General features: G+C 46.8%; 1 protein-coding gene across 2 annotated transcripts in view; it reads left to right on the top strand.

Moving 5' to 3' along the window:
- The window catches only part of ZNF292 (zinc finger protein 292), a 57178-nt gene that overhangs the window by 10568 nt on the left and 20487 nt on the right, over window positions 1-26123 (top strand). For both annotated transcript variants that reach the window (XM_064169141.1, XM_064169140.1), the window contains exons 2-4: window positions 18263-18417; window positions 20704-20782; window positions 22156-22291. In XM_064169141.1, coding sequence (XP_064025211.1) covers window positions 18263-18417; window positions 20704-20782; window positions 22156-22291 — 370 coding nt within the window. The remainder of the gene's footprint in view (window positions 1-18262; window positions 18418-20703; window positions 20783-22155; window positions 22292-26123) is intronic.

The following is a 26123-nucleotide window of genomic DNA, read 5'->3' as shown; positions in this document are numbered from 1 at the left end:
AGGCTGCCCAGAGAGGTTGTGGAGTCTCCTTCTCTGCAGACTTTCCAAACCCTCCTGGCTGCATTCCTGTGTGAACTCCCCTGGGTGATGCTGCCTTGGCAGGGGGCTTGGACTGGATGATCTCTGGAGGTCCCTTCCAACCTCTACAGTTCTGTGATTCTGTGATATTTGGGAAGAAAATGTTTATCACTTAACAGAAAATTCTGAATTTAGTAATTAACTTTCCTGAGTCAGTAATTGCTTACTTGCTGTGCTTTTTGTGATGTTTTCTTGGTGACAGTAACACAATACTTGGAGCCTCACAAGTGGTGTGTTTATTTCTGCTGAGTGGTTTTGGTTTTGTTTTGTTGGTTTGGTTTTCTTTTTTTCTCAGGCCTTCCTGCAATGTAGAGACTGCTTTGGAAATGTAATTGTATTTTTTAACAGCATACTGTGTCTTGGTTTGTAAATTGGGGGCAGTGCTACTTCCATTCTATTGCATCTAACTTGGAGAAGACAAACCTCAGTATTTTTGTTCTTGGTACTTTAGTGAACTATCATAGAATCAGTCAGGGATGGAAGGGACCACAAGGATCAGCCAGTTCCAAACCCCCCTGCCATGGTCAGGGACACCCTGCCTTAGATCAGGCTGTCCAGAGCCTCATCCAGCCTGGCCTTAAACACCTCAAGGGATGGAGCCTCAACCACCTTTCCGGGCAACCCATTCCAGCCTCTCACCACTCTCATGCTCAACAACTTTCTCCTCATGTCCAGTCTGAACCTACCCACCTCCAGCTTTGCTCCGTTCCACCCAGTACTGTCACTACCTGACAGCCTAAAAAGTCCCTCCCCAGCTTCTTTGTAAAACCCTTTCAGATACTGAAAGGCCACAAGAAGGTCACCTGAGAGCCTCCTCTTCTGCAGTCTGCACAGCCCCAACTCTTTCAGCCTATCTTCATATCAGAGCTGCTGCCGCCCTCTGAGCATCCTCCTGGCCCTGCTCTGGACGTGCTCCAGGCACATCCACGTCCTTCCTGTAATGGGGGCTCCAGGACTAGGTGCAGTAGAAATAGTCGGATAAGAGGCATGGTTAACTTTCAATGCTTGTGTGCTCAAGGCACTGCTGTCCTTTCAAATTGTTAAAGAGTAGTTTAAAAGTCTTCCAAAAGTTAATCTTGAAAGTTAATTTCTTTGTTGTCGATCTTAATTGCAGGAAGATTTTTTCTCATAAATGTTTAATGCTCTTTACTAGGAATGTGCAACCATTAGTGTCCTACAGTCGAGTAGCTGCCAAGAACCATCAAGGTCGTTAACAGTTTAGGGGCTGTAAATAAATGTAAGGAAAGGAGGGGGAGTTGAAGCAGTCAATGCACTCTTGAGATGTCAGAAGCACTGAAATCTCTTTCAGTTACTACGTGTTCACAGTGCCTCGACCTGCAGTGAGGTTTCTTCCATGAAGGAGACAGAGGCTAGTGTGGTTGTTGGGAGAGAATATTTCTTGCAAGAGTCAGAAAGTAGCTAATGACAATTCTTATTGACTTTCTGCTTTTCCTCAGCTTTCATGCTTTGCACTCATCATTCCACAAATCCATTTTGCATATTGCACACTATATAATAATGTTACACACACCCTATGCTGGGCTGCAGCAAGAGCAGTGTGGCCAGCAGGGCAAGAGAGTGGATTCTTCCCCTTGCTGAGACCCCAGCTGGGGTACTGTGTACAGTTCTGGAGCCCTCAACACAGGAAGGACATGGAACTATTTGAGCCAGTCCATAGGAGGCCACCAAGATGCTCAGAGGGCTGCTGCAGCTCTGCTATGAGGACAGGCTGAGAGAGTTTGGGCTCTGCAGCCTGCAGAAGAGAAGGCTCCAAAGAGACCTTGGAGTGGCCTTCCAGGATCTGAAGGGAACCTACAGGAGTGCTGGGGTGGGACTACTGACAAGGTCTTGTAATGACAGGATGAGGAGGAATGGGTTTAAAGTGGCAGAGGGGAGATGTAAACTGGCTGTTAGGAAGCGGTTGTTTGCAGTGAGGGTGGTGAGACACTGGCACAGGCTGCCAGTTGTGTTTCTCTTGGGTTACATGCTGTTGTCTCTGGAAATCTCCAGGAGCACAACTTTCCTTCAGAATGAATACATGCATGAACTACTACAAGAGAAATGTATGAGACTTGATTTCTTGCTGTTTCTATCTATGGATCTCCTTTTCCCTTTCTGGTGAGGCTTATTTCTAAAACTTAAATATGTGTCTTCATATTTTTTGCACACAAGAAAGCTGTGCAGTTGTTACTCAGTTTATTACCCATGGTCTGATTTGATAAACAACACTTCAGATTTATGTGGTTGTTCTGAGAACTCAGGCTGAATAAACAAAAATTAAGAGGATGGTGAGAGGAGAATGTCATTGAAAAATTAAGCCTGTAGATGAGTGGAATTTGGCAATACTTTTGCAGATTAGGTATAAAACTGTTCAGGAAACAAGTACTTGGGTGTGTTTGAGTTGGCAGTTTGGGGCTCTTATGTAGGTGACACCTAACCATTGTTAGTTATTAATAGACATAGCTATCTGTGTCAGAGAGTGCATAGCTGTGTGTCTGGGTACTGAAGATGGCAATAAGAAAAAGCAGTGCCATCATGTAGATATACAGAGTGAAGTGTGGAGTTCTTTTCCTGCAGCAGCAGAAGCTGTAGCAGAGACAAGACTGTTAAAAACGTGCATGCATAAGCAGTGTAGCAGAACTGCTGTGTTGAACCTCCTTCATTAACTGAAGAGACACAAAGAAGAGTTTTCAACTACTGTAACACATCCATAGAAGATGTATGTGAACAAAAATACATTAACACTCTGATCAGACAAGAAGTTCACTTGAAAGTGATCTTCTGATCATCCTTAATCATCACCCTTCGCTTTACTTTGTGGAGTATTTCTTTGTGTGTTGAGGAAAGTGAATGTATTTTGGGGTGAAACTAAACCACAAGCCATGCTTCAGAAACAAACATTTGACTGCAGCCACTAAAAAGGTCTCTGGTTAATGGAGCCAGCTGAAAGCCAGTCCAGAATCTGTGATGGATATACTGGGGACTTGAGTTCTCCACACCAGTTCTGCTGCATGGATCTGCTCCTTATGCATCGCATTGCACCCAAGGGCTGTGGTCACTGTGAGCTTTCTCTGGACAGGCACTTGATTGCAAACTCAAATTGTGGCTTTGAGCTTCATCTCTGAGTGAGTCTGTTAATATTTCTTGGACTTATTAATTCAGTCCTCACTCAGCTTGGCTTGCCTTTGCTTTCAGTTGCAGGATGGAGAAGCCAGTGGTGTTAGGATTGGGGTGTAAAATGTACCAGCAGCTGGAGTTTTCTGCTTGATGGGAAAGGGAAAAAAGAAGATTGGATCTGAAGCCTATCAGTGGAGAAGAGGAGTAGTAATAGAAAAAAAATGGATAGTAATAGGAAAAGAAATTGAATGAAAACAACTCCTTAAATGCAATTTTGTAGTAAGTGATGGAATTAAGAGTTTGGCTTCAGTCCTTTCTTCTGGGCACAAGTCACTATCTCCATTAGAATTAAAGCAGCATCAGCTGACTTTTTGGCCCAAGTAATCTTTGTTTTCTAGGGAGACACTTTGCTTGACAGCTTCATTGTGAAGCAATTGAGAAAGCACATTCAAAGTTAAAAAAAAAACAGCACAGCAACAACTTAGCTTAAAAAATATTTCAAGATTAAAATGAAGTAGAAATTTGGATTGATGCTCAGTGATCACAACCATCATTTAAACAGTACATGTAAGCTAAAAAAGATCATTTTTATGTCATCCTTAGTTATTTAAATGCCATCTCACATTCTCTGTCTGTTGAAGCTTTGCTGTTCAGTTCTGGATTGTGTTTTATTATAACAGTAAACATGTAACAGCTAATATAAAATCAGGCAGGGTTGGAAGGGACTACAAGGATCAGCCAGTTCCAACCCCCCTGCCGTGCCCAGGGACACCCTACCCTAGATCAGCCTGGCCACAGCCTCATCCAGCCTGGCCTTAAACACCTTCAGAGATGAGGCTTCCACCACCTCCCTGGACAACCCATTCCAGCCTCTCACCACTCTCATGCTCAACAACTTCCTCCTCATATCCAGTCTGAATACAATAGTCTTGCAGTTCTTGTATGGCTACAAAGTCAAGGTAAGGATGCTAAGCCTTGGTAACTGAATCAGTTAACTAGTAAAAGTTTTCATGTGCTTAACCAAACTGCTTTAGAAATTAATTAGAAGTACAGTGCTGTGTTGATCTGTCAAATGACCTCTCTGTGCACAGATATAAATAAATAGAGACATTTTATTGCTCTGTATTGCTGTGTCCTGGGTTTTTGTCTTGGCACATCTGTGAGGGCAGCAGTATTTCAGATGCTGCTGTTCTGTGCTGGTAGTGGACAAGTTTAAAATACCTGTACCTTTTTACATGAGTTTTGTTGTAGTCAAATCTTTGCCTCTAGAGCAAAGAAACATCATTTATGTTTGAGGTTCTTGTTTGGAGACAAAGGTGAAAGGGAAACAAAGACAAATTACAATTGTGACTGAAGAAACAGTTTGGCCAACAGGACCAGGGAAGTTCTGCCCCTGCGCTTAGCACTGCTTAGAGCACAGCTTGATTACTGTGTCCAGTTCTGGGCCCCTCCGTTTAGGAAAGATACTGAGGTTCTGGAATGTGCTCAGAGACTGGCAGCAAGGCTGATGAGGAGGCTGGAGCACAGCCCTGTGAGGAGAGGCTGAGGGAGCTGGGGGTGTGCAGCCTGGAGCAGAGGAGGCTCAGGGGCTCCTGGCTGCAGAGCTGTCTAAAGCAAGTTATCTAATGTATTTTTAGTGTCTCAATTACTGCAGTAAAAAGCAAACATGTTACAGAGCTTTCTCAACCAGTTAGTGCACTTTCTCTGTGGCATCACATGCAATGTTGCTGTGTTTGCTTAAGTTCTGATGGTCTGGAAATGCTTCTTGAACCAACTCATTTTTAGATGCTGTTGGGCTTTGAGGACGTGATTGCCAAGTGCCGCTTGTTTTGCTTGCCACTTGTGCCTGCTACCATCCCAGTCACCTTCTAACACACAGTGGGTTCCTGGGGCAGTGATGATTTCAGCATTGCAAACCAGGTCCAATACTCTGTTGCAAAAGGACAGATCTGTTCACTCAGAGGTTTGTCTGTATTTTGCCATTTCAGTTCCATGCCTGACTTTCGATTTGATTCTGATACTGACACGGGGCTCAAGTTGCACTTAACAATCAAAGCCAAAAGTTCAGCTTAGTTTGTAAACTGTTATAAATTGCACCTTAAAAGCAGGCTGCTCTCAGCTTTCCAGGAATTTGGCCAGTCTTCTGTTAATTGCCTGCTCAGTTCTTTCATGGTTGCAGCAGGCAGTGAGATTTTGCTTCAGGCTCATAGAGTTTTACTCTGAAAACACAGCCCTTAAAAATTAACTTTATTTAAACGAGGTGAACGTCTGACTCCAGCTCAGAGTATTGGCTGCATTTTCCAGAGAGGAAAAACCCCCAACAAAAACAAACCACACAAAAAAAGAACTAGGAAAAAAACTAACCAACAACAACCCCACACACACTTCTTACTCTCCTAACCTTTTTTAATCCCCTGAGGATGGAGACATCGTTAACATCACAGTTGTATGCCATAGACATGCTGTGGCTATTTGACCAAGAGTACTCTGCTAGTTTGTGCCTAGCTAGAATGTTTTGGTGAGAATAGATGACAGGCTGTGAAAAGGAGACAGTGGTGATGTCTGCTTCACTCGTAGGCTTGCTGAGATGGATAAGAACAACACAAACATAGATAAGGGAGTCCCTCTCTGAGTTCTCTCTCTGGGCTTTGGATTGAACTTCTCTCTCTAACCTAACCTGTTGTCTGTGTGACTAATCCATCTCCATCCTAACCCCCCTGTCTGACCCTCCAAACTTACCTTGAATGTAAGGCAAGATCTGGGGTAAGGTAGAGGGGTGGGAGGAAGGTGGAAGGGTGGTTGAGGGCCCCTCCTGGGGACTCAGGTTTCTGGGAGGGCTGCTGTGCTTCTGTATTACTTTTTGACCAGTCTGTATCTATTGTAACTCTGCTTGTGTGTTGTGCTAAGCTGTAAATACAAAGCTCCATTCCATCTCCAGAGCTGCTGAGTCCAGTCTGGGTGATTTTCCTAAGTTGGGGGGGTGGGAGGGTGGGTAACACCCAAACCATCACAAGTACAGATCAAATCATCATGTTATCATGGCCCTTGTGATTCATCTGTTCAGATTCAAGGACTTTCCTAGAATGATTTGGATTGGAAAGGACCTCTCAAAATCATCTAGCCCAAGCCCCTCAGCAGTAAGCAGGGACATCCTCAAGTCTCCCAAAGCCCAGGGATGGGGCCCCAGCTGCCTCCCTGGACAACCTGTTCCAGTGCTCATCCACTCTCACTGTAACAAAATCCTTCCTAACATCCAGTCTCAATCTTCTCTGCTCTACTTTGAAGTCATTGCCCTCATCCTGTCACTGCAGCCCTTTGTAAACAGTCTCCAGCCTTCTTCTAGGCCTCCTTCAGGTACCAGAAGGTTGCTACTGGGTCTCTGCAGAGCTTCCTCTTCTCCAGGCTGAACAACTCCCAGCTCCCTCAGCTCAGACTTCACCATAACTAAGCTGTCTTGCAGTTTGTAGGACTTGACTAGTCTCACAGTGCCCCATGCTCTGTTGCTGTTCAGGGGCTTGTTACCTCTGCAAGTTGAGGAGTTCCTTCATGCCCATCCTAAAAGAGAACAGAGAGCTCATCACCCTATTATTTTTCTTCCCAGAAAGCAGTGTCCTATAGTGAGTGGTTTTTAACTCCTTCTATAAAGCATTTTAGTTCTCATCATATTACTGTGTCCCCTCTCTGAGGAACTGGTTTATGTAAACCAGCTTTATTTTCATAGCACAGTGTGAAGTGGTCTAAGCCAATGGTCTGTGAAATACTTTATCTCCTCTAAGTGTTTCGCGAGCGACTCTCTCAGTGTTAAAAAGCACCAATGCCTTCCTTCATTTAAGATGTGTTGGCCTCATGTCTCAAAGCAATCATGCAAAGCTGTGTGTTCATAAAGTGTTTTTTGCAGCTTCTGTCTCTGAGCTAGCTGCCAAAATTACGCTGGGATCTCAACATGTTTTGCTGTCGCTAGTACCACGACGTGTGCGCCCTGAGCGTGGATGTGCTTCTGCACAGCTGCCTTGCTTGCTCCTGCTTTGGAGAGCTGCATGTCTGAGAGGTCTCAGTGTGTCTCCTTTTAAAATACTGCTCCTGCATGCAAGAGGTTTCAACCAGCTTGTTTGCTGTGGAGGTGGAACTGGTAGAGGCTCTTCAAGTCTGGGGTGTATTGAAAGGGCTGTGATTAGTAGCTCAAAAGAGATTCTCCTCCCTCTCTACCGAGCTGCAACTGGAATACTGTGTCCAGTTCTGGGCCCTTCAGTTCAAGAAGGACCTCAGGGACCTGCTTGAGAGAGTGCAGCACAGAGCCAAGAAGATGATGAAGGCAGTGGGAGATCTTCCTTAGGAGGAGAGCCTGAGGGAGCTGGGGCTGTGCTGCTGGCAGAGGAGCAGCCTGAGAGGGGAACTCATGGATGCTCATAAATATGTGCAGGTGAGTGGCAGGAGGCTGGAGCCAGGCTCTGCTGGGTGATGCCAGTGCCAGCACAAGGGGCACTGGGTGGGAGCTGAGGCAGAGGAAGTTCCATGGGAACATGAGGGAAATGTTTTCCCTGTGAGAGTGACGGAAGCCTGGCAGAGGCTGCCCAGGAGGGCTGTGGAGTCTCCCTCTCTGGAGCTATTCCAGAGCTGCCTGGATGTGTTCCTGTGTGCTCTGCTCTGGGTGCTGCTGCTGTGGCAGGGGGCTTAGACTGGCTGAGCTTTGGAGGTCCCTTCCAGCCCCTGACATTTAGTGATTCTGTGAAGTGTGAGCACAGGATTGCCTGTGTGCATGTTCTGATGAACAATACCTCTTGCAGAGCTGCAGATAGTGCAGGAACTGTACTGGTTTAACAAATATTTCATGGTGTTCTTAACTCTCCAGGGGGAGGAATGCTAACAGCAATTTCAGCTGTTTCTCTGTTTTCTTTTGAGTAACAGTTAAACAAAGCATTAGTCCCAGCTCCTGCTTACCATACCTGAAAGATCAACACTGAAATGTATGCATGGAAAATGTTTTTTTCAGCATAAAGGAGATCTGTTCTGGTTTTGGAAGTGAAAAGTGACTTATAATCACAGTCAACCAGCCCTTGGAGCTAGTGTTGGGGAGGGTCTTTTATGACTTGGGCTATGTTTGTAACTGAATACAGAATCACAGAATGCATCGGGTTGGAAGGGACCCTCAAAGGTTATCTGCTCCAAACCCCTGTGGTGAGCAGAGACGTCTCTAACTGGATCAGATTGCTCAAGGCCTCGTTAAGTTTGACCTTGAATATCTCCATGTATGGGGCCTCCACCATATCTCTGGGCAACCTCTTGTAGCATGTCACCACTCCCACTGTTAGGAAATTCTCCCTCATGTCCAACAGTAGACAGCTCCTTTGCTGGAGGAGGAATGCAGCAGAGAGAAATGATCTAAGCCTAGTAGTCAGACCTCAGAATCCTTATGTTTAGTTAGTGATTATCTGCAAGCTATGCAGATAAAATGAGAAAGCCACAAAATTGAATACTGTTTCAGAAGTGTACAGTAAATCTCACTCGTCTGAACTGCAGTGAAATTACTTTTCAAGTGTCAGAAGCAGGCAGATGACAGTTCAAGAAGGAGGAAATGTGCAGGGTACAGTGGCCAGTGTTTGCACTTTCATTTCAGATGGAGTTTTATTAAGAGTCTTACAGCTTGCTTTCAGGACTCCCTTTCAACTTTGCAATACAAAAGAAAGGATTGTGCTGGTAATAAGAAATAGGGAGGCATCATCTGTTTCCAGGTCAGCATGGCTGCATTGTCAGTGTTCATCATTCAGCAGCAATCACTTATCATAGGAAGACTCTCAATAGGCACAATAAACATTTTCTTAGTGTTGTCTGGCTTTGCCTGCTTCACCTGCCTCATTGTTGCATGCTTTACAGAGTCACAGGGACATTCTGGTTGGAGAAGCCCCCAAGGATCACCAAGTCCAACTCAGAACCCTACTCTGCAAGGTGGACCCTAAACCATGTCCCCAAGCACCAAATCCAAACAACCTTTGAACACATCTAGGGATGGTGACTCAACCACCTCCCTAGGCAGCCCCTTCCAATGCCTAACTCTTACCATAAAAAAGTTTTTCCTCATGTCCAGTCTAAGCATACTCAGTTGCAGCTTGAGACCATTCATAGAATCAACCAGGTTGGAAGAGACCTCCAAGATCACCCAGTCCAACCTAGCACCCAGCCCTGGCCAATCAACCAGACCATGGCACCAACAACTTCCTCCTAACATCCAGCCTAGGCCTCCCCTGGCACTGTGTCCCCTTGTTCTGTTGCTGGTTGCCTGGCAGAAGAGCCCAACCCCACCTGGCTACAGCCTCCCTTCAGGTAGCTGCAGAGAGCCATAAGCTCTGCCCTCAGCATCCTCTGTTTCACACTAACCAGCCCCAGCTCCTTCAGTTGCTTTTCGTCAGATTTACATCCATCCTGGCCTTAAACACCTCCAGGGATGAAGCTTCCACCACCTCCCTGGGCAACCTGTTCCAGGCTCTCACCACTCTCATGCTGAACAACTTCCTCCTCATGTCCAGTCTAACTCTCCCCACCTCCAGCTTTGCTCCATTCCCCCTCATCCTGTCACTCCCTGAGAGCCTAAAAAGCCCCTCCTCAGCTTCTTTGTAGAACCCTTTCAGATACTGAAAGGTGACAATAAGGTCACCTCGGAGCCTCCTCTTCTCCAGACTGCACAGCCTCAGCTCTCTCAGTCTCCCCCACAGCGGAGCTGCTGCAGCCTCTGAGCATCCTCCTGGCCCTGCTCTGGACACTCTCCAGCATCTCCACATCCTTCTTGTCCCAGGGGTTCCAGAACTGGATGCAGGACTCCAGGTGGGGTCTCAGCAGAGCAGAGCAGAGGGGGAGAATCCCCTCCCTGGCCCTGCTGGCCACACTGCTCCTGCTGCAGCCCAGGCTCTGGTTGCTCTCTGGGCTGCAAGTGCACACTGCTGGCTCCTGTTGAGCTTCTCCTCCAGCAGCATCCCCAAGTCCCTCTCCTCAGGGATGCTCTCCAGCCACTCACTGCCCAGCCTGGAGTTGTGCTTGGCATTGCCTCGCCCCAGCTGCAGAAAAGAAGGAAATTTTGACTGTGCCTCTTCCCATGCTTTTGCATCTCCCTAGGTTATAATCTTCTAAGGAGGGAAGAAGTGGCACAGATAAATTGTATTTATTCTCTTACTAAATTGAGAGTAAGAATTTATTAGAACTGCTTGAACGTAACAGCATCTGTCCAGCACTGATTGGGCAATAAAGCAGGTACAGAGTGTAGAGAGCCAGAGAAGGAGCCTGCTTAGTGCAAGGAGAGTAACGCTTTGGGGCTGCTATCTTCAGTCTTGTTGCTTTGCCGCTGATGCCAGGGGGGAGTTGCTTCAGGTGGTGCAGCACCTGCAAGAGAAAAAGCAACACTTGCCCTCAGCTGAGCTGAGTAGTGATGTCCTGAGCTTGCTGAAGAACAGTGGGTTAGAAAATTAACTCAGAAGGCTGTTATGAAACCAAAGAGCAGAATTCTGAGCTTTATGACTGATTAAATTCATGGTAGTTTAATTACCAGTCAGACTCAATTTATGAATCATTAATTGAATGTATATGAAACATCTGTGGCTAGTTCCTAGCTCCCATACTGTTTCACAGGCAGTTCTGGTTGCTCATTTCCATACTTGCATTAAAGTGGACCCAAGTTGCACGGTTTTGGCTAAGGGAGGGGGCAGCCAGGGCAAACAGAAGCAAGCACAGGTGCTTTGAGCAAGTGACTGGCTGTGACATGTTGACCATGAGCCAACAATGTGCTCCTGTGGCCAGGAAGACCAATGCCATTGTGCAGTGGATTGGAAGGGCTGTGGTTAGTAGGTCAAGAGAGGTTCTCCTCCTCCTCTACTCTGCCCTGCTGAGACTGCATCTGGAGTATTGTGTCCAGTTCTGGGCCCCTCAGTTCAAGAAGGACCTCAGGGAACTGCTTGAAAGAGTCCAGCACAGAGCCACAAAAATGGAGTGGAAGATCTTCCTTAGGAGGAGAGCCTGAGGGAGCTGGGGCTGTGCTGCTGGGAGAGCGGCACCCTGAGGGGGGGACCTCATGGGTGGTTACAAGGATGTGCAGGGTGAGTGCCAAGAAGCTGGAGCCAGGCTCTGCTGGGTGATGCCCAGTGCCAGCACAAGGGGCACTGGGTGGGAGTTGAGGCAGAGGAAGTTCCATGGAAACATGAGGAGGAAGTCTTTTGCTGTGAGAGTGACAGAAGCCTGGAAGAGGCTGCTCAGGGGAGGTGTGGAGTCTGTCTCTGAAGATATTCCAGAGCTGCCTGGCTGTGTTCCTGTGTGATCTGCTCTGGGTGCTGCTGCTGTGGCAGGGGGGTTGGCCTGGCTGAGCTTTGGAGGTCCCTTCCAGCCCCTGACATCCTGTGATTCAGTGGGGCAGGTTCAGGTGGCCAGGCCATCGTGGTCAGTGCTGCACTTGCTGTGTATAGTATTTCATTCATGTTACTGCTATTCCTAATTGATTTTATCTCTATGTGCTGTTCTCTTAAACTCTCCTTATCTCAATCCACAGGCTTTGGCCTTTTTATCCCAATTTTATCTCCCATCCCACTGCAGGGTGGGACTTGCAATTCCACAAGCAGCTGCACGGGGCTCAGCTACTGGCTGGACCTGAACCACAGCAAGCTTTAAGTGGTAAAATTAGGGAACATTGAAGCAGTGCACATGTCCTGCAAGGCAATTATCATGAAGGTCACTGCTTGTATGAGTGTTGCTCAAAGAAAAATCAGATAAATCTGCTCATGTTCTATTGATTTCATGCAGTAAGTCAACGTTTCTCTGAAAAGAAATAATTCTGCTTTGTTTTCTTTGTACTGGCTCAAGAACTCGAGCCCACATAGTGAACATAATTGGGGAGCTGATAGGAATTAAGACTTGTTTCTTACTGATTAAGGATTAGCTCCAGTCATAGATTATTTCCTTAGGGCTCTAACAGCCTTTACTCCACAAATATTAGTTAGAAGATGGTGAAGATCAAACTTCAGGGAAATAGTTGTGCAGAATTCTGTGATTTATAAGAGAGCTGTATCCATTTTTGCAGGCTGAATGTGTGGCACTGATTCCTAACACAGAGTTGAGGTGTGCCATTTAGGAGTGAAAAAAAGTTTCCCCATGTCCCAGTCACAGCTTGAGGCCATTTCCTCTTCTTCTATCATTTCTCCCTGTGAGCAGAGCCCAGCAGCAGCCTCTCCACAACCTCCTCTCAGGTAGCTGCAGCCAGCCATGAGCTCTGCCTGCCACTTCCTCTGTTCCACACTGCCCATCCCCAGCTCCTTCAGTCTCTCCTCATCAGATTTATTCTCCAGGCCCTTCACAGCTTCCTTGCCCTCCTCTGCACTGCCTCCAGCACCTCCACAGCTCTCTTGCATTGAGGTGCCCAAACTGAACACAGTACTTGAGGTGTGGCCTCCCCAGAGCTGAGTCCAAGGGCACAATCCCCTCCCTGCTGCTGCTGGCCACAGCATTTCTGATCCCAGCCAGGATGCCATTGGCTTTCTTGGCCACCTGGGCAGTGGAAGCCTCATCCCTGGATGTTTTTAAGGCCAGGCTGGATGTGGCTGTGAGCAACCTGCTCTAGCGTGAGGTGTCCTTGTCCATGGCAGGAGGGTTGCAAATGGGTGATCCTTGTGGTCCCTTCCAACCCTGACAATTCTGTGATGCAAGCTTCTCAGAAAGATGGAAGAATATGAAATGGCTGTATATTTTCCAGAGCTTAAATCACAGGTAGAACACTTACTGATTTCTATTGTACAAATTGAGATGCTTCAGGGGTTCTGGGCATTTGTTACTATGTAAGCTGCTTCTGAAACAAAAAAATGCCTGTTCCAGGCTCACAGAAGGAGCAAAACTTTATTTTGCTGTGCTTGAGTAAAGTACTTGGCTTGATTAACAACCTTGTCCTGACTAGGGAGAGAAATAACTTAATGAGGCCCAGGGCTAGGGGTAAAATTCTTTCTTTTTATGGTTGTAAGCAGAGCACAACAATGATTCATTAAGCAAAGCAGAATGAATTTTACTCTACTTGCACAGTGGCAGTGCTGTAATACAGGCTAGGGACATCCAGAGAAGGAAATCTGTCACACTGATGAATACTTTTGAAGGGTGTGGTGGGTGCAAATGCTTCATACAGTTTGGGTAATGGCTTGGAAAGTGGCTGATCTATGTATAGAGGATAAAAAATAGCACTATTTAGAGCTGAAATTAATGCCACTGTGTTACAGTGCAGACTTCGTTGCTTGCTTTCTACGGAGGGTTTGGGTCTGTACAAGCTGCTTTTAAAGGATACTGTATTGGTAGTAACAGTTCAGCAGCATGATGGAAGCTGGGAGTCTGTCGAGTAGTGTGTTTGGGGTAGTGTTCACAGGATTGCAGAATGTCAGGGGCTAGCAGGGACCTGGAAAGCTCATCTAGTCCAAGCCTCCTGCCAGAGCAGCATCCCCTAGAGCAGATCACTCTGGAGCGCATCCAGACTGGTTTGGGGTATCTCCACAACTCCCCTGGGCAGCCTCTTCCAGGCTTCTGTCACCCTCACAGGGAAAAAAATCCTCCTCATGTTTACATGAAACTTGGCCAAGTTCTGGTTCTTGAACCAGCTTAGGTTCTCCAAGGGTTTGTGTCCTTCTTCCCCAATCCTATTCTCTGCAGTTGATGACTGCATTGATGAGGTCTGTGCAGTTCCAGATTATTTGGGAGAATTCCAGCTGGGTTTTGTCATATTGGGCCTGTGGTCTCCAGTGTCCTCATTTTTTAGTTCAGAGGGTGATATTGCCTAGCTTGGAAGCTTGTTCTGATCTGGTTATTGCAACTCTCCATGGTCACTTGTCATGGCTTGCTTTATTGATCAGTGTCTCTCTCCTGTGGCTCTTGGTTTCTTTAGATTCCAGCTGTTACTGTTTTGTCAGCAGCTGCTGAGAGTCCTCTTTAATTCTTCACTCACACTTCTCAGAGGACCAAGTGCTTAGGTACTTCTCTCTTGCTCATCCCTTCCTTCTCCTTGCTCATCCCTTTCTTTCTTCTACACACCACTTTGAGACTTTGGAATGTGTTGTCTTGGCTTGGTGGCTGACTTCAAAATGTACTTCACTTGCCAAGTGTTGTATTTATTTTGTTGTAAAGACATTAGTGATGGATCACAATCAGAATTTGATATATTGGCTTCAACAAATAAACCTAATTTTTCTGGTATGAAAATACATTTATGACTTGGAAGTCCCTTCCAACCAAACCCATTCTATAAGGGCAAATGCCAGCTCCTGCACTTGAGGCACAACCCCAGGTAGTACTACAGGCTTGGGGCTGTGTGGCTGGAGAGCTGCCTGGCAGAAAGGGACCTAGGGGTTGTAATGGACAGGCAGCTGAATAGCAGCCAGCAGTGTGCCCAGGTGGCCAGAAGGCCAATGGCATCCTGGCTGGGATTAGAAATGCTGTGGCCAGCAGCAGCAGGGAGGGGATTGTGCCCTTGGACTCTGCTCTGCTGAGGCCACACCTTGAGTGCTGTGTTCAACTTTGGGCACCTCAATGCAAGAGAGCTGTGGAGGTGCTGGAGGCAGTGCAGAGGAGGACAAGGAAGCTGTGAAGGGCCTGGAGAGTAAATCTGATGAGGAGAGACTGAAGGAGCTGGGGCTGGTTAATGTGGAACAGAGGAGGCTGAGGGCAGAGCTCATGGCTGTCTGCAGCTACCTGAGAGGAGGTTGTGGAGAGGTTGGTGCTGGGCTCTGCTCACAGGGAATTAGGGATAGAACAAGAGAGAATAGACTCAAGCTGGAACTGGGAGGGTTTAGACTGGACATGAGGAAAAATATTTTTACAGAAAGAGTGGTCAGGCACTGGAATGAGCTGCCCAGAGAGGTGGTGGAGTCACCCAGCCTGGATGTGTTTAAAGGTAGTTTGGCTGTGGTGCTTGGGGCTGTGGTTTAGGGTGCACCTTGTAGAGCAGGGTTCTGGGTTGGTGATCCTGAGGGGCTTTTCCATCCTGCATGTTTCTGTGATTCTGTGAAAGAGAGAGTGAAGGATGTAGAGTTTCCTTTCTGAAGCCATTTTTGATTCAGCTTTGCTGTTTTAGCACTAGCAACCTTAAGCAAGGCCTGTATGACAAATCAATAACTGAGATCATAGTGCATCTGGTTATGTGAATATTTGGGCAGAGGGAGACTTCTTACAGGCCTTTCTTTCAAGATGCTTTGAAGCCAGCTCCTTTGTTCTGATTATTCTAGTGCATAGCTCAAAATTGCCAAATGGCACCCAAATTGATGGTAGCTTGTTTATCCAGCTCTCTTTTGTGGCTTCTTTCATGCTTCTGCTTCATTTTACTCCTGCTTCATTTCTTAGCCATTATCTGTGGTGCTTTACCACAAGGCAAGGGAGGGGATTCTGCCCCTTGGCTCTGCACTCCTCAGACCCCACCTGCAGTCCTGGGTGCAGTCCTGAAGCTCCCAGCACAAGCAGGACATGGAAGTGTGGGAGCCAGTCCAAAGGAGGCCACCAAGATGCTGAGAGAACTGCAGCAGCTCTGCTCTGAGCACAGGCTGAGAGTTGCAGCCTGGAGAAGGCTTTGAGAAGACCTTGGAGTAGCCTTCCAGTATCTGAAGGGGGCTACAGGAAGGTTGGGGAGGGACTATTGACAAGGTCTTGTCATGACAGGACAATGAGGAATGGGTTTAAAGTGGCAGAGGGGAGATGTAAACTGGCTGTTAGGAAGAAGTTGTTTGCAGTGAGGGTGGTGAGACACTGGCACAGGTTGCCCGGGGAGGTTATAGATGCTCCCTCCCTGAAGGTGTTCAGGACCAGGTTGGATGAGGCCTTGAGTGACCTGTTCTAGTGGGAGGTGTCCCTGCCATGGAGGGGGTTGGAACTGGCTGTGCTTTGAGCTCCCTTCCAACCTAAACCATTCTGTGATTCTGTACACCAGTAGAGACAGGAGGCTGCTCTGCAGCCATGAGCCCATCTGTCCTCAACAGCCAGCAGCATGCCCTTGTGGCAGAGCTCCAGCTCCATCCTCAGCTCTCCTAGCAAGGATGGGGCCAGCAGGTTGAGGGAGATGAATCTTTTTATTGAGAGCCTGTGCACTGCATCAAGGTACTGGCTGGGAAAAATCCCAGCAACTGGCACTTAGAGATGGGTTGCCCACAGAGGTTGTGGAGTCTTTGAGGATAGTTATAGCTCCATCAGACGTTGCTGCAAACAGCTTAATCTAATGGCCCTGCTTGCAGCAGGATGTCAGACAAAATAAATGCCATCTGTGGAGAAAGGCCTGAGAGTCCTGGTGGACAAGAAGCTATCCATGGGACAGCAATGTGCCCTTGAGGCCAAGAAAGCCAGTGGGATCCAGAGGTACATTAAGAGGAGTGTGTCTAGCAGATCCAGGGAGGTTCTTCTCCCTCTCTGCCTTAGTGAGACCTCACCTGCTGTATTGCATTTAGCTTTGGGCTCCTCCCCAGTTCAGGAGGGACAGAGATCTACTCTAAAGAGTCCAACAGAGGGTTACAAAGATGATGAAGGGATTGGAACACTGCCTGATGAGGAGAGGCTGAGGGACCTGGGGCTGTTTGGTCTGGAGAAAACTGAGAGGGGACCTGAGCAATGTCTATAAATAGCTGAGGGCTGGGGGTCAGGAACGAGGGGACAAATGCTTCTCAGCTGTGCCCTGGGATAGGACAAGGGGTAATGAGTGCAAACTGCAGCACAGGAAGTTCCACCTCAACATGAGCAAGAACTTCTTGAGTGTAAGGGACCCAGAGCCCTGGCACAGGCTGCCCAGAGAGGTTGTGGAGTCTCCTTCTCTGGAGCCTTTCAAGGCCTGTCTGGATATTGTCCTCTGTGATGTGTGTTAGATAGAATTGTCCTGCTCTGGCAGAGGGGTTGGAGTGGATGATCTCCTTGGGTCCCTTCCAACCCCTAACATCCTGTGACCTGTGATGCCATAAGAGGGAAGTGTCAGTCATAACAATTCTATGTGCTCAGAAAATGATTGTGAGGAGTTGAAGTTCCACTTGATAATGAAACAATCTATTTTAAGGAGAAAAAAGCATGCTTTGAGGACTTGTAATTCATATTAAAGCAATAGAAATAATCATTATTATGCTTGATCCAACATCTTTATTGATGACTTGCATGAGGAGATCAAGTGTACTGTTAGAAAATTGGTGGATGACAGCAAGCTGGGGCAGTGTGGATCTGCTGGAAGCTAGGAGACACTGCAGAGAGCCCTGCCCAGGCTGGGTCGATGGCTGAGGCCAACAGGATGAGGTTCAACAAGGCCAAGTGCAGGCTCCTGCTCTTTGGCCACACTAACTCCATGCAGCCACAGGCTGGGGCAGGAGTGGCTGAGAGCAGCCTGGCACAGAGGGAGCTGGCAGTGCAGGGTGACAGCTGGCTGGGCATGGGCCAGCAGTGTGCCCAGCTGGCACAGGAAGCCAATGGCATCTTGGCTTGTGTCAGGAGCACTGTGGCCAGCAGCAGTGGGGATGTCATTCTGCCCTGGGCTGGCACTGGGGAGGCCTCAGCTGGAGCAGCTCTGGGCCCTCACTGCAAGAGAGAGATTGAGAGGCTGGAGCGAGGCCAGAGGAGAGCGACGAGAGTGGGGAGGGGGCTGGAGGGGAAGGCTGCTGAGGAGTGGCTGAGGGAGCTGGGCTGGGTTAGCCTGCAGGAGAGGAGGCTCAGGGGGGACCTTAGCTCACTCGGCAGCTACCTGAAGGGAAGTTGTAGTCAGGTGGGGGTCAGGCTCTGCTCCCAGGCAAGTTGTGCCAAGAGGAGAGGGCATGGCCTGAAGCTGAACCAGGAGAGGGTTAGGTTGGATGTTAGGTAACACTTCCTGATGGAAAAGGTCATTACAGACTGGAATGGACTTTCCAGGGAGGTGGAGTCACCATCCCCGAGGGCACTTAGTGCTAGGCTCTGGTGGCTGTGGTGGTGTCAGGTCTTAGGCTGAGCTCTGTTCCAGCCTCACCGAGTCTGCGATTCAGCAGGATCGCCTTCGAGCAAGGAGTGTGAAGCTACAATCTTAGTGTTGGCTCCTAAATTTGGGGGTTGTTTGTTTGTTTTTGCTTTTCCTAAACAGACTTTGCTGGAATATGCAGAGAAGTGGAAAACCTCTGAAGACCCCCTGCCCCTGCTCGAGGTGTACACTGTGGCCATCCGAAGTTGCGTCCAGGCGCGCCCGTACCTTACCTCCGAGTGTGAAAACGTAGCCTTCGTGCTCGAGCGGTTAGCACTGTGAGTATCGTTTTGCTCTTAACCAACCTCCTCTGCTCCTAACTTTGCATTGCCCAAAGGCTTCTCCAGTTGTAGTGCGTTAAGGAACTTCCCACCTCTTGCACTGCGGGGACAGAGTGGCTGGAGAGCAGCCAGGCAGAGAAGGGAGCTAAGGGTGCTGGTTGGCAGGTAACTGAACAGGAGCCAGCAGTGTGCCCAGGTGGGAAAGAAGGCCAGTGGCATCCTGGCTTGTGTCAGGAACAGTGTGGCCAGCAGGCCCAGGGAGGTCCTTCTACCTCTGTACTCAGGCCACACCTTGAGTTCTGGGCCCAGTTCTGGGCCCCTCAATTTAAGAAAGATAGCAGAGAGGTGCTGGAAGGTGTCCAGAGAAGGGCAGCAAGGCTGGGAAGGAGCCTGGAGCACAGCCCTGTGAGGAGAGGCTGAGGGAGCTGGGGGTGTGCAGCCTGCAGCAGAGGAGGCTCAGGGCAGAGCTCATTGCTGCCTGCAGCTGCCTGCAGGGAGGCTGTAGCTAGGTGGGGTTGGGCTCTGCTGCCAGGCACCCAGGGACAGAAGAAGGGGACACAGCCTCAAGCTGTGCCAGAGCAGGTTCAGGTTGGATGTTAGGAGGAAGCTGTTGTCAGAGAGAGTGATTGGCATTGGAATGGGCTGCCCAGGGAGGTGGTGGAGTCACCATCCCTGGAAGTGTTTAAAAGGAGGCTGGATGAGGCACTTGGTGCCCTTGGTTAGTTGATTAGAAGGTGTTAGGTGCTAGGTTGGACTGGATGATCTTAGAGGTCTTTTCCAACCTGGTTCATTCTGTGATTCTGTGAAATTTACCAGACCAGGTCAGACAGACTGAAGTAAGATAAAACTCTGTTTACAGCAAAGCTACATTTACAAGCATATATATACAATGTATTTACATATATTTACAATTATATGCAGTTTAGAAGTAATACAGAAATCCAAACTTCCCTTCTGGATGGAGAAGCTGCCCAGAAGGGACTCAAAGCCACTTTCTATCTCTCCCAGACAGAAAACAGTCAGCAAAGCTCAGATGTTATCTGGAAATGCTAGCCAGGGTTAGTGGAACAGGTTAGAAAGCAGTGAATAGATCCAATGCTCAGGAGCAAAGAACAAATTGTTTATACTTGGACTTTTTATACCTTTCAGCAAACCAATGGACAGCAGAAACTTTAGCATTAGTTCTTTTCACAACTAATGATTTATTTCTCTCTTTAGAATATTCCAGTTAGCCTCAAACCAGCACACCAATCCACTTGACAGTCTGTAGAAATTCTAAGTAGGATGGGATCATAGAATAGAATAGAATAGAATAGAATCATAGAAACAGTCAGGGATGGAAGGGAGCACAAGGAGCAGCCAGTTCCAACCCCCTGCCATGCCCAGGGACACCCTACCCTAGAACAGGCTGCCCACAGCCTCAGCCAGCCTGGCCTTAAACACTTCCAGGGATGGAGCTTCCACCACCTCCCTGGGCAACCCATTCCAGCCTCTCACCACTCTCATGCTCAACAACTTCCTAACATCCAGTCTGAATCTCCCCACTTCCAGCTTCATTCCATTCCCCCCAATCCTGTCACTGCCTGGCAGCCTAAACAGTCCCTCCCCATCTTTCTTGTAGCCCCCTTCAGATCCTGCAAAGCCACAATAAGGTCACCTGGGAGCCTTCTCCTCTCCAGACTGAACAGCCCCAACTCCCTCAGTCTCTCCTCCTAGTGGTCCTTTCCAACCATAGCGATTCATAGTGATCAGATGTTGTGCTGAGGGCTTTGGTTTAGTCAAGGACTTGGCAGTGTGAAACCAATGATTGGACTCAAGGAGCTTGAAGGACTTTGCCAATCTAAGAAATTCTGTGATTCCTCATAGCAGAGCAGCTCCAGCCCTCTGATCATCCTCGTGGATGCTCCCTTCCTTCCTCATTCTCTCACAAGCAGCACTGACTGTACCTGAGGCAGTCTTGGGAAGGACTCCTAATCTAGGACAAGACAACATCCCTGGCTTAAGCACTTTGCTGCTGTTGATCCTCATGCAGCCTGATAGTGCATCAGTTTCCACAGGGCTGTTCTGCAGTGCTAAATCCATGTTTGAAAAAAAATCAGTGTGTTTTAGAGGAGTTTGCCAAATACTGCTGCCAAACATCCCTGACCTTTTCTTTATCTCTTCAAAGAAAGCAAACTGTTTCATGATGCTTGGGGTTTTTTGGCATGTCAAACAACTGTTTGGACTCTAGAGCAGAGCTGTTAGCTGGACATTGCCTCAGTAACACTCCTGTTTGTCTTCTAGAAGCTGTATCGAACTTCTGCTGTGTCTGCCTCTTGATTTGCCTGAAACTAAGTGGGAAGAATTTCAGGCTTTTGTCCAGGTGAGTTAGATTTATTAAATCCAAGGCTTAATGGTTTGGAAACCAGAGGATATTAAGCATGTAGCATGCTTGAACACATGTTTCCTGGTGGCTGATAAAGATCAAGGCCTTCAGCTGGAAATCCTATGTACTCTCTTAATAATTGCTGTCACTCCTATCATTTGTCAGTCATAGTTCATGTAGCAGCTGTGGAGAGAAAGAGGTTTTCAGATACCTTAAAGGGAAGCTCATGTTTTAAAAGACATTTGTCTGTTAACACTGTGAGAAATGAAGGAAGTCATCCTTCACTATATGTGCTTGTACAGTTGAGATTCATTAGGAATGAAAGATCTGTTGATAGTGGAGGATTGGTAGATCTCCCACGGGGCACTATCTGGTTAAGGGTTAGAGCTCTGCTTTAAAGGGAGGTGTTGAAACAAGTTCTGCTCCTCAGTATTTATCAGAAGTATGTAGTGGGAGGTTCTGCCTATGGCTGAAAACAATCAAAAACTTGGGGTTAAAGAGAAGCAAGGAATAACAGACAGAAAAGACCCAGTCACATGACCTCCAAAATCTCAGCCTTAATAACGTAAGGAGCAAGGCTGACTTTCAGAGTGAATTTTCACAAGCAACTGCTGGGTGTAAATCAATTCTGAGCAAGTGTGTTTTGTTGCTGGGAGCTTTCACAGCCTTCAGAGCAGGTGGAGAAGTAGATACAGAGTGAACAGAGAACTGAGCCCTTTCTTTAAGGGCCACTGTTCATTGTAGATTGCTACTTAAGCCATAGAGTTTTTGCAGGTAGTCAGTTTGCTGCCAAACACACATCTGCTACCAGAATTAATTCTGGTGTTTAAATGGTGTAGAAACTGATTTAATTGATTGTTAAGACTCCAGCCTGCCTTCCTTGTGTTTGCATAGAGCCACACAGTGACACCTTACATCTTTCACCTTTACAGAGGTATTTTTTTCACTCTTTCCAATGCATAAAACTTTGAGCTGCTGAAGAGTCTAAAAAGAATTAAGAGTTTAGGCAGCTGATGGCAGACCAATATGGGGGCAAGAGAATTTGCTCATCTGTTTCCTAAAAGGAGGCTGATTTCAAAGTCTAGTTTCAGAAGTTCAAGAAGCAGCCCTGTTAATAATTCTCAAGGCAAGCTTGGGGCATTCAATCACTTTGGTTTCTCAAGCTTAAATCCTAGGTGACAGAGGCAGAAGTAAAACCTCTGTAGGCCAAATATTAATGTTGTCTATTTAAATCTTTACTTGGTAAGAGGTTTGGGTTTGGTTTTGTGTTGGTTTTTTTTCCTGATGTAAGGTGTAAAGAAGTTGGAACCAACCCACAAATGTCAAATTCTTTTTAACCATACTTTTGTTTTGTAAAATATGTTCTTCAGGTGGCACATAAAAACTTGATGGAAAATGGCAGCTGTGAACTGCATATTTTAACTACACTTACACAAGAGAAGGGAGTGTGGAAGAACCCAGTGCTGTGCAGTATTCTTTCCCAGGAACAGTTGGATCCAGAAAAAGGTACAAATGAAAACTGTGATTGAGATAAAATGTGCCTCATTTTTTTGTCACCCATTGCAGTGTTACTATGATAACCAATTCCCCTGTTGAATATAGTTTGTGTGATGATTTATAAGCTGTATTTATGCACTTGTAGCACTGACTGAATGAAGACAGTATATTGCCTAGGAATCCACTCAAAACTTCATGTTGGTATTTTGCTTTGTCAACTGTGTGAAAGGAGATTGCATTTGGGCTATATTATGGTGGGTTTAAGTTCAGAGCTGATAAAGAAACAAGAATGGCATTTACTCAGTTATGAATTGCATCACAGAAGATCACTTGAAGCATAGTTCTGAGAATGGCTAACAGCAGTTGCATAGGGAAGAGTAAATGATCAGCAGAGGCTTAGAATGGTGTTTTCCTGGTAGGTTATTCCCATTGTTAATGATCTGCCATTCAGAAGTGGTGTGCTTGTGTTCAGAAGTCTTAGCAGGTTTTTGATTGCCTACTTGGTTTCAGTGTCTGTATGAACCCTCACACCTGTGGCAGAGCTACACAGTTCTCACATCAAGTAAAGTAGTTCCTCTTACTGTCTGCCTCCTATCAGCTTGATGCCTCCCTTATTTCCTCTGTTAGAAAGTAAACTGTGACTGCATCATGAGGTAGGATTCGTTGGACTGCTGTCATGTCCCATCTTCTCTAGTGTCTGTTCCATACGATCTTCTAGCTTTGCTCTTCCATCCCTCGCGCAGGGAGGCGAAGGTTTAGTTAGCAGTCAGCATGCAGGTGGACTGATTTTGTTTCATTCTGCATTCCTTTGGTAATATTTCCTAACCTTGGTCTTGCTTCTTGACTGAGCATTGAACCAATGTTTTCCTTGAAGCAGCCTGGTGTGGTCCCACTTTCTTTCTGCTACCTGCATCAGTGTTAGAATTTCCTCCTAACGCTCAGCCCAATTTTCTCTTTGTACAGTTTGCATTCCCCCCCCCCCCCTGTGAATATCACTTTGGAGTTTTTAATCCACATTTTAACTTTGTTATGCCATGGTACAGAGTGCAGGCCTCTTCAAGCTTTTATTGTTGACATGGGTTTGCTAACCTGCTTTGATCAGGATGCTTTGTCAGTTTTCTACCCCTCTCAAGACAAGCACTTAGGAGAACGCTGGACAGTAGAGGTCCTGCTACAGCAACCCCAGGGAGCACACTGTGGGTTTCTCTTTATTCCTTTTTCTCTTTTGACTGATAATTTATCTACCTAAGGATCTTCTTTTTGTTACCAAGGTAAACTGGCATCTGTAGCTGTTTGAGAGGCTTCTTTTAATGCCTTTAGATAATTAATCTCATCTCCTTTGTTCCTATTATCACAGCTCCCTCAGATAACTCCAGGAAATGTTTCGTTCTCTTAATTTTGTTAACAAAAGTTGTGCTTATTCTTCCACAAGATTGGGATTTTGCTGCTCCTGTTAATTATTTGTTGTGCTTCTAATACAGATTTCTGTATTAGTGTGCAGCTCAGAGTGCCCCAGAGTACTCTTTCGTCAGCTTTGTATCAACCACCTTCTACTCCTTTTTCACAGTAAGATGTTTCTAAGAGGTTTAATTAATATTTTCCCTGCTTTGTGGTTGAGGTTTTTTTAAAGAACTCCCTCATGAGTCTGTTTTTGATGACTCCTTCTGGAGAGAACAATAAAACAAAGTTTTTTTAACAGACATTTCAGGGTTCCTTTTGCTCCTGAACATTACTCAAGGGTGCTTTGGCATTGGACTTGACTGATTTCTCCTTTGAGAGATTGAGGGAGTTGGGGCTGTTCAGTCTGGAGAGGAGAAGGCTCCCAGGTGACCTTATTGTGGCCTTTCAGTATCTGAAAGGGGTCTACAAGAAAGCTGGGGAGGGACTTTTTAGGCTGTCAGGTAGTGATAGGACTGTGGGAGAATGGAACAAAGCTGGAAATTAGTAGATTCAGACTGGATATTAGAAAGTTGTTGAGCATGAGAGTGGTGAGAGGCTGGAATGGGTTGCCCAGGGAGGTGGTGGAAGCTCTGGAGTGAGGCTCTGGACAGCCTGATCTAGTGTGAGGTGTTCCTCTAGTGTGAGGTGGTAGAGGGATTGGAACTGGTTGATGCTTGTGGTCCCTTCCATCCCTGACTGATTCTGTGATCTCCTAGCAGCAAGACACTGATTCTGTGATTCTATTGAAGTTACTACATGCTGCATCAGGGGCATGAGTGTCATACTACATCCCCCTGTTTTTGTTACTCAGTTGGCAAACTGTTTTATAGCTGTTGCCATCTTCTGTAGCAGTGCATTGTTTTGTGTTGTCTTCTTGCTAATTTGAAGGATATTTTAGTAACACAGAACTCCACTGCAGGCTTTCTTGCCTGTCATCCAGCACTCCCACTGATAACCACTTGCCCTCTTTTGGTGCACAACTGTCTCTCAGCCTGAAGTGCAGAATAGCAGCCTTAGGAATCTTTGTAATCCTCTTTAGAGTTTCTGGGGTTTGTTCTTTATGTTGCCTTGAATTTGCTTACCTGAGGGCAACCAGCACAGCCCATCACTCCCCAGCAATGCCATCATAATTAGCAACAGGGCTGTTTCAATCCTGAAATAGCCAAAGATGTATAGGCCATTAAAGGCTGCTGCATCCAGAAATGCTCATCTGCCAGAAAAGACAAAGCTGCTAACACCTTCCAGCTTCCTTCCAGCACCTGAAGGATCCTACAGGAAAGCTGCAGAGAGACTTTTCTTAAGGGTGTGTAGTGACAGGACAAGGAGGAATGGTTTTAAGAGTAGGTTTGGACTGAATCTTAGGAAGAAGTTGGCCAGTATGAGGGTGGTGAGACTCTGGAACAGGTTACCCAGTGAGGCTGTGGCTGCCTCCTCCCTGGGGGTATTCAAAGCCAGGTTGGATGAGACCTTGAGGAGCCAAGTCTAGTTGAAAGGTGTCCCTGCCCATGGCAGGAAGGCTGGAGTAGATGATCTCTGAGGTCACTTCCAACTTAGGTTTATTCTATGATTCAGAAGTTCTCAAGTATTTAAATAGGCAACTTGTTACACTGAGCAATACCATTGAGCAGATCTGATCAGCTCAGTCTTTGAGTAATGCCTGTAGTAAACATGAATCTGTTGGAGATGAAACAACTAGTTCTGTGGAGATCTTTCTTATGATGTCATCATCTTCAGCTTTTGTTGCCTGGATCTGTTGTAGTTATTCTTCAGTGTTCATTTCCCTCTTGGTAGTCTCAGTTATGACCTGCTCAGAATCCTTGACATAACTGAGTGTCTGCTGAATGTTGGGGCAGGGCAGTGATTATCTCTTCCTAAGCGCTTCTCTTGGTGACTTCTGAAGGCCAGTTTGACTCTTTCCATCTCCTGTAGGAAGCAAAATTAGGTAGTGTCTGTTCTGCCTTACAGATTGTAGACACTCAGCACATTGTGAGAGTCAAGTTTATGTTCTCTGACCACAGAGCATAGCTGGTTTGTTCTAATTACAGTCAAACAAGTGCAGACTGGACTTGAACTGGTGCATCCTCTCTAATTTTGGGAATGGACTGTTGCATGGGTTCCACCTAAAGGCACAAGCAAGAGCTATTTGCTTCTGATGGTGTTAGAGGCTGTTCTCTGAGTGCTGTGTCATGAAGTAGTTGACAGAATCACAGAAGCATTCAGGTTGCCAAAGCCCCTCAGGTTCACCAAGTCCAACCCAGAACCCTACTCTACAAGGGACACCCTAAACCCTAGCTCCAGACACCACACACAGACTACCTTTAAACACATCCAGGGTTGGTGACTCCACCACCTCTCTGGGCAGCTATCAGCCTTTGCATTTGCACATTGATGGGATCTACTA

This window comes from Pogoniulus pusillus, chromosome 31, assembly GCF_015220805.1.
Source record: "Pogoniulus pusillus isolate bPogPus1 chromosome 31, bPogPus1.pri, whole genome shotgun sequence".
NCBI lineage: Eukaryota > Metazoa > Chordata > Aves > Piciformes > Lybiidae > Pogoniulus > Pogoniulus pusillus.
Note: the sequence above shows the minus strand (reverse complement) of the source record. Positions and strands in the feature narration are given on the sequence as shown.